At 39.4% G+C, this 8777-nt stretch overlaps 1 protein-coding gene across 1 annotated transcript in view; it reads right to left on the reverse strand.

Annotated features, from left to right (window-relative positions):
• The window catches only part of coro2aa (coronin 2Aa), a gene marked incomplete at its 5' end in the record, with an annotated part of 11007 nt that extends 5249 nt beyond the window's left edge, over window positions 1-5758 (reverse strand). Inside the window, 4 exon segments of the mRNA XM_014007782.1 lie at window positions 60-239; window positions 1282-1431; window positions 2173-2289; window positions 5558-5758. Coding sequence (XP_013863236.1) covers window positions 60-239; window positions 1282-1431; window positions 2173-2289; window positions 5558-5758 — 648 coding nt within the window.
• Window positions 5759-8777: the final 3019 nt, after the last annotated feature.

The raw sequence follows: 8777 nt of genomic DNA on the forward strand, positions 1-8777 counted from the left end.
CACACACACACACACACACACACACACACACACACACACACACACACACACACACACACCTGCAGCAGGTTCCCTGAGCGCGGCTCCATCAGCCGGACCTTCCTGTCCCTGCAGGCGGTGGCGAGGACGCTGCCATCTGTGTTGAAGGACATGGACAGAACCACATCTGTGTGGTGTGTGATGGTCCGGACCGGGTTCTTTATCACCGACTCCGGAGAGTCCAGGTTCCAGATCATCACCTGGAGCCAAAAAAAAGGGTACAAAAAACATGCTCAGTAAGTTAAAATGAGAAGCATTTGATCTACAGTTTGTTTCTTATTGAATGAGTTATTTGTTCAGAGCCTATGAGGTGATGTTCTGTAGAAAGCTTACAAACAGTCAACATCTTACCTGCTGGAGATAGATCTTGGAATGACCACCAGCTGAGAACTCTGACCAGGTTGACAAGCTAATGGCTAGTAGGAATGGGGTTTAGATCACAGTGGATTGTTGCTAATCTCACAAAATGACTGTGGTTAATATAAAAGCTGTTTTACATGTTGTTTATTTCCTATTGAAGGATTTAAAGTGCCTCAGTTTGCTCCTGAAGTGGTCAGCCTGATCAGAACTACACTCTAGTTCTGCAAACAGAGGTCGTTCATTGAGCCATCTACAACAGGTAAGATATTAACGGTGTGAACGCAGACATAACACGCTCACTAGTGTTTCTTTTTTATTTTTTTGCAATCAAACTACTTTCACAACATCATCTACTAAATTAAGCATTCACACATCAAAATCTTCAGCAAGATCATTCATAGTGTGCATTTATACCTTTTAAAATATTTAACTTAATTTACTAAAATTATTCTCGAAAGAAAATAAGATATCACCAAAAACATTGCTCAAAAGATTTGGACTATTACTTTAAAATGGTAAAAAATACTTTTTGTTTACATATAAATATACAGTATATGTACTGTATATAGTTACAACAGAACATAATTTTCTTATCTAATAAATGTCTTATCTCTTGCTGTTTCACTCCTGTGTGTTTAAAAAACAGACAGAAACCCATTGAGAGAATTTGACTTTTGTTTTCTTTTGTATGAAGATGAAAAGATATGCAAAGTGTACAAACATGCAAATCTGCACAACTTATACTGCATGTGTGCAAAAGGTCAGACAGCACAGGAAGCAGGGGACTTTAATGTTCAGATGTACTTTAATGCCATTAAATATGTTTTTTCCCTGAAGGGTGGTATCAGGGATGTGTAGGTGTTGTGTGTGTGTTTGTCTTACCTGGTAGTCGTAGGCAGTGCTGAAGAGGATGTTGTTAGCGGTCGGGTGCCACTCGATGAGGCCCACCCTGCGACTGTGACCCTGCAGCTCCTTCCATGGCACCGTTAGGGTCTTCAGGACGCCGTGGGGAGGGATTTCCCACACTTTCACCTACATGCACATGAACAAATACATGTAACTAGATTTTTTGGTGTGAATGACTCTCAGCTACTACCACATCAAATTTTAGCTGAAAATCTATCAAACTGGCTGAATTATAGCCATTTTAGTGTTGGCTACTTTCAATTAGCTGTGGCAGCCATCTTAAATTAGGCTGACTCCAAAATTTAAATGGTTTTAGATGTAAATCCAACGATTATTTACTGGAAGTTTGATCAAAATACGTCCAGTGGTTCATGAGATATTTTGCTAACAGACAAAGAGATGTGACTCCAAAAGTTAATGTTAAACTTTTAGGCAAAGGTAAACAATCAGCAGAGTGAAGAGTTTGTGTTGGGAACAGCTCTCGGCTACAACCACACCAAATTTTAGCTCAATGTAAATAAAACTAACTGAATTAGAGCCATTTTTATGTTTCCTAAGGTCAGTTAGCTGTGGCAGCCATCTTGAGTTGAACTGGCTCCAACTATTAATCAGCTGTAGAAGTATATTTAAGGATTTTTGTCTAAAGGTTTTAGTAATATCTATCCAGCAGTTCATGAGATATTTTGCTAACAGACAAAAAGGGTCAACTACAAATAGTTAACGTCCAAACTAAGCAGCAGGTTTTGCTTTTGGTTTGCAGGATTTTGATCTAAGAGGCTCTGCCAACGCACAGGGCCATAAATTATCTGCCTCATAGCTCATATTCTGGTAATATGTGTGTGTGTACGTGTGTGTATGTGTGCACACCGTGGCGTCTTCAGAGCAGGAGGCGATGCAGTAGTCATTGAAGGGATTCCATTTGACGTCCAACACGTGTCCTTTGTGGCCCGATACCCGAGGGTGGTGAGGGTCCACCTTACCTGTCTGACACCAACAAGAAGAGAAAAATAAACCCCCCCAAAAAAAGTTACGGACACGCTCTGTTGTCAAGAAACTCCTGTATGGCTCCCATGGCTGTTTCAGGTTTGAAGATGCAGTTTAAAGTGAGAGCCTCTAAAGAAACAACCTGCCTGAAATGAGCTAATCTACATGTAAAATAGTCCCAAATGAAAAGATTTTATTAATATTATCTATCAACATGTTCCTTGACTCACATAAAACTTCCGCCTTGTCTTTTAAGAAGGATGGACGCCAAAGTTTTATTGGTTTGACCATTGATCCAACTTTCCAGTTCCATAAAACTTGTCAGAGAAACAAACAAAACTGCTCACGTGTCTTCAAAGGATCCGTTTCAAAAGCTATAAAACTCTGAGTTATCAGATTTAAAATGAAAAGCAACACTTAATAAAGGTCTGTTTTATTTTGAACAATAAAAACTAGTATTTAAAAATCACAAGTCTTGCTAGATGCGTTAGCGCTCAGAGTGTTTGTTGGGGATGACTCTTAGCTACTGCCACGCCAGATTTTAGCTCTGTGAATTTGAGTTATGACTGCTGTGGCGGCCATCTTGAACCTGTTGACTTTGAATGTTAATCTGTAGATACAGGTACTTCCTGAAAGACATAAAAATCCACCTAGTGGTTTGGATGTGAGGTCATTTACTGGGAAGAGCTGCCAGATGTTTTTCACTTTCATACCTGCGAACTGCAGCCAACACTTCTCACTCAGCCAACACGCCCTCAGGCCGTCAGCAACACGAGCGACACCTTCTTTCACAGATACAGCAGGTTCTACTAAACTCTGACCCTTAAAATGTTACGATGACCCCTTAAATAGCCAAATCTATTGACAAAGTGTGGCATAAAAACAAAGTCAGGTTTTCAGATGGCCAGTGAGAAGCAGTGACTCAACAGGACGTGTTGCAGCTCTGCAGGCTGGGGCACGTATTCCAGTTTTCATTTCTTCATCACAACACGCTTGAAGACAGAATTATACAAAACACTTCTGACATCTCCCTTGTATCTGATGATCCTCTTACAAGGAAAAAAGTCACAAAAATGTTTTTTCGCCTCAGTGGGACCGCTAATTGTGTCAGAACAGAGCGTTCCTTCGCCTGACGTTCGCAGCGCAGGTACAACGTGGTGGTGGTGGTGGTGGTGGGGATTATCCGTGCTTTAGGCAAGCATAACGTACGCACAATTTAAAGGCTGAACATTCTTTGACGAAATGCCTATCGCTCCGCCGCCTTTCATTTCACCTTTTAAAAACTAAGCTGATCACATGTTGGAATTGTTCTGGTCAAAAACATCGTGAGATTGTGCGCTCACAGTATGTGTTGTAAATGACTCTCGGCTACTACCGCATTGAATTTTAGCTCAATATCTTTCTAAACGATGGAGTTAGAGTCATTTTTGTGTTTGCTAGTGTAGATCAGCTGTGGCAGCCAGTGTGACTTGAATAGACTCTAAAACTGAAACAGTTCCAGAAGTAGATCCAACAAATTTTTCCTCTAAGTTTAATTGAATTCTGCCTTGTGGTTCATAAGATATTTCGCTAACAGACAACAAGTAGCAAGGATCACCTGGTGTACGTGTTGGTGGGATTTGTGGCTACAACACTAAAATTAAGCTCAATATCTGTAAAATTGTAGTAATTTTTGTGTTTCTTAAGGATGGCTGGTTGTGGCGGCCAAGAGCAGCACTGAAGTTTAACCTCCTCGAGACAGAAAGGTGGGCAGCGAGCGGAGGGGGTGTCAGAAGATGAGTTATGTCATTCCTGAGCTCATATGCAATCCCTGATCATGCGAGGAGGCTGGTGATAAGGCAGACAGAGGGAGGGCTGATCAGACCTGGAGATATTCAGAGAAACTGTGACCTGAGAGTGGATGTTTTCTTTTTGCAAGAGAAACCACCGTTACACGATAGCATCAGCAAGTGAGATCATTTGTAAAAGATAAGGTTTGTGTGAATGAGTTCTGGTGAGATAAGGAAGTGTCGAACAAAATAAAAAAAAAACTTAAAAAAAAACACCCACACGTGACGAAGCGAGACGACGCTGAAAGTTTTCCTCAAACTCAGAGAGAATTCTGGCTGAACTCGTTTTGTGCTTTTTTTGGAATCTGAGAGCAGAGACGTCTCCTCCAGGTGAGCCGACTCCAAGATCAGTGTAAAAATAAAAATCACCTCCCAAACAGGAGTGAGAGTCAAACAAATAAAGATAAAACAAAAACAAGTGTTACTTTTTTATTTTTTAATAACTGCCTCTAATGTTGACCTAGATTACTCAAAAATTAAATAGCTGAAGATATACAGTAGATCCAATGATTACTTCCTACAAGTTTCATTAAAATTTCTCCAGCTGTCTGAGATATTTTACTAACAGAGAAAGAAGAACACAGGTGCACTCACAAAAACATGAGCAAAAATAAACACAACTACTTTTCTTTGATGGGTGATAAAAGATGCAAACACTCAGCATACTCAAAGTAAAAAGAGTGAACTTCATCAGACTATAAAGGGACTGTTCAGATATTTCAAAATAGGGTTCTGTGGAAAGGGTATGAACATATGATATCTTACCTGTTGTAGATAGCTCATTAAAAAGACTAACAGGTTTTATTTCTGATAGAACTGATAACAGCTTATCTGAGCGAGGTAAAGATGCTGGCATCTAAACACAATGTCACTGCAGTCGCTAAAATCTTACAATGGTTCATGTAAATACTTTTTTTACTTTAAATGGCAATTCTTTTAATCTTACCTAGTTAATCTGTCAAAAAATACATTATTCCTGCAAGACGTGGCTTTGGAAATGCTACAGCTAGCTGCTGCTACAATTTGTAATAAATAATTGGAATTTTCTTACAATGTAAAAGTTTACAAAAAACAACAACAAATGAGCTGCAAAGGAAAAAGTTTGTATTAAAGATGTCTGAAGCAGCTGCTAACGGTTAATAATGGACACACACGAACTAGCCAATAGCTCAAACTAGCCAGAGTTAAATTACTACTCTGAACTGAGGCCATTCAAAGAGCCATCTACAACAGGTAAGATATTGCCTGTTCATTTACTGAACCTTACTATGATAAATTAGCAAAAGTATTAGCAAAGTTTCTAAAGGAGTAAATTCAGACATAAAAAATAAGACATGTTTAAAACATGACATGAAATTATTGAGGCTGATGTGTGTGTGTGCGTGTGTGTGCGTGTGTGTGCGTGCGTGCGTGCATGCGTGCGTAGCTGTGAGACTCACATGGTTGATGGACAGAACCAGGAAGGCCCCTCCCCCGGAACACTCGGTGATGATGGCGAGGAACCGAGGGTTGACGGCGCAGAAGTGGTTGTCCTGGACGCTGCGTGTGATCGGCACGCCGTCATAGCAGCCCTCCTTCGTGGCAGCTTTCCCGAACACGTGGCGGAACTTGGAGCTGCGGTACTGAGGACGCCATGACATCTGAGAGAGCAGACAGAGGGACAGGGCGGTCAGTCGTCACGCCGCTGTCCTGACAGAAGACTTTCTATTAAGCGACTCAGGCTGGCAAAAGGAGTCACAATGACACATTTTTCAAATTCTCCATCTCAAAACCTTTAAAATGCTATGCAGCTTGTTGATTTATCACCTGGCTTGGCAACATGCCAGTTCTGTTCACAAGAGTGCTGTTTTGAAAACTCAATCTTTATTGGTCTAGAGTGATGTCGTTGAGAATTCCAACCCTTTATTTAAAAGCAAGAATGCTAAAACTTCACAACGACACCAAACATTACACTAAAGGAAACAAAAGTGATGAAACTTTTATTATCCTGGCACTTTTTTTGTCTCTCCTAAGACCAACAAAGAAATTGCTTCCTTGTTACAGAATAAAATAAATGGTATAGTTTTGCTTTGTCAACATTTGAAAACAGAACATTAAAGTGGAAACATTTATGTTTTAAAGATTTAATTTGCTTTATTAATTAAGGGGTCAATAAAAAAATACAACAGGCACCATATTCGTGACCAGATCATAAAACTAACTAACCATTAGCTCACCAATCAGTCAAACTGAGATCACTCAAAAAGCTATCTACAACAGGTAAGACAATGTTTGCTCACATCCTGTTTATCTCAATAGGGCTGAACGCTGTCTTTAAAGAGGCAATATCATGTAAAATCAACTTTTTTGAGGTTTATTTCATGTTATAATGTTACATTCTCATAAAAAAAAAACATGCCCAAAGCCTTGCTTTGACTCATTCATGCATGTTTGAGAAATCCTGCAGCATTTTTAGGCAGTCATGCTGAGGAGCAAAACGACAGGTGGGGACCAGAAACGCCCCTGGGACGTGTCTTTAAGCCGAACTTCCTCATGGCAGAGCGCCCCCACCACACACACCCCACCCATGACTCCTGCAGGCTCTCAGGTGAAAGTGAAACCTAATTGTCTGCTGAGCTCTCAACATTAGTTCTCACTCAATGAAGCTCTTTTCAGATTAAAAATACCTTTGAGGAAATGTATTTTCAGATGCCAAGTAAACTGAATCATGGCAGCCACCCCCACTCCCCGCGAGACAGACGCGAAGGTGGTTCTTAAAGAGACAGAGGCCAATTTCAAGGCATTTAGAAGAGGAAGTGATGAAAAGATAAGTTTATTTTCTATTTAAACATAAAAACAGCATTTTAATAACAGCTAAAGGTGACATAGATACTTCATTATGGTATAGTATTTAAATATATGCCTGAGAAACACATAATATTGTCCCTTTAAGCTAACCTTTATTTTTGTTCTTCATATTTTGCTTAAAAGCTTTCTTTCACAGTAACTCTTAAGATGTTTTTTGTCTGCCAATAATATCAGTTTTACTGTTGAAAATAGTGTCTCTGAGACAAATTGATGGATGTTTCATCAAACAAGCTGAGAAGATTAAACCTAATTTTAATCAAGTACTTTCTCACCGTGTTAATACATTTCTTAACAGACCGTTTATTATGCTTATGTTTAATTCATTTTTTCATTTCATTAAAAAAAACAAACAAAACATTTCACACAATAAAACAATACAAATAAAACAAAATGAAAGGCAGCAGAAGAAAAATTATATCTCCTCCTTTTAAAAAAATACAATTCAAACAATGATAAAGCAAATTACAAAAATAAAACATAAAATTCAAGTCCTCAAACAGTAATTAATATAAATTAAAAAATTTCATATATCATTAACAATTTTTCTTTGATTGTTTTCTTAAAGGAATTCACTGATCCAATGYTTTTATRGTCATTTTCCAGATCATTCCATAGTCTTATACCTTTTACTGAAGTGCATCTGTCCTTTAAATTTGTTCTGATTTTAGATTATATTATATAATAGTAATAGTATTATATTACTACTAATTATTCTGGACATAAGCTTGACAATTTGTTCAACAATTTCACATACAGAGACAGAAAAAATATAAACATAAAGGCTTCCCAAATCCAGTCTGTTTTTAGCTCGTTTCCTTGAGCCAGTCGATGCATATGTCATTTCAGAGAGGGATAAGTGACTCTGGTCCACGGAGACGAGTCCCGGCCAGCCAGCATGTCTGCTCTGCCACTCTGCCGGGCTCTCTGCCTGCCTGCTGCAAGATCATTACTTATGAATTAAGGGTGGAGGCTGACGGACATGATGTTGCCGCAAAAACCTTACAAAACACACGAAGGGAGACGAGCGTTGCAGGAAGAACACACTTAAACAGCAGGGGGGTAAAACCCATCAAAAGCCGCTGTTTTCTTAGAAATCCAGCTTGAATTCGTCCTAACGACTTGTGCAGACTTCTCGATGCTCGTTCAACTGATGGCCAAATAAATACACGGTTAGCGTGATGCAGGTGTGGTTGGACGGAGGAAGCAGAGGACGGAGAGGAGACTGGCTAAAAACGAGAGTCATAAAAGAAAAGCTTGAAGATTGTGTGTCTCAGTTCCGCCTCTCACTTTCTGCCCCGAGGCCATCAAAAAGAGACAAACGCTGACACGTTGGAATGTTTCCATACCTGTTGAGGAGCTTTTCTGAACCTGCGTTACAGAGTATCTTCCTTGCAGCAGTCATCATAAGCAGCCTTAGTCCGGATAAACCAAAAACAGTCCCAAACCATACTACCACCACCATCGTGTTTCGTGGACGAAGTGATGTTTTTAGGGTTTATTATTATAAAAATTTAACACTTTCACTTCAGCTAAAACGTTCTATTATGTCTCTTTGACTCACAAAACAGACTTATTTGTTTGTACTTTGGGAAACTGCAGACAGAAAGTGATATTTCCCATGGAGCTCAGCTGTACCTGCACAAAGTAAAGTTGCGACTCATGCAACCTAATCATGTTGGTGTCATCCATAGGTTATTTAAAAAATGCTGCAATGTGGAGTTAGCAAATCGCAGTCTGAGAACAATGGTTCATTTCACAGAAAATTTAAAAGGATTATATTTGAACTGTGATGGACTTGCGACCTGTCCAGGG

Source organism: Austrofundulus limnaeus, unplaced genomic scaffold (genome assembly GCF_001266775.1).
Source record: "Austrofundulus limnaeus strain Quisiro unplaced genomic scaffold, Austrofundulus_limnaeus-1.0 Scaffold44, whole genome shotgun sequence".
NCBI classification, from domain to species: Eukaryota; Metazoa; Chordata; class Actinopteri; order Cyprinodontiformes; family Rivulidae; genus Austrofundulus; species Austrofundulus limnaeus.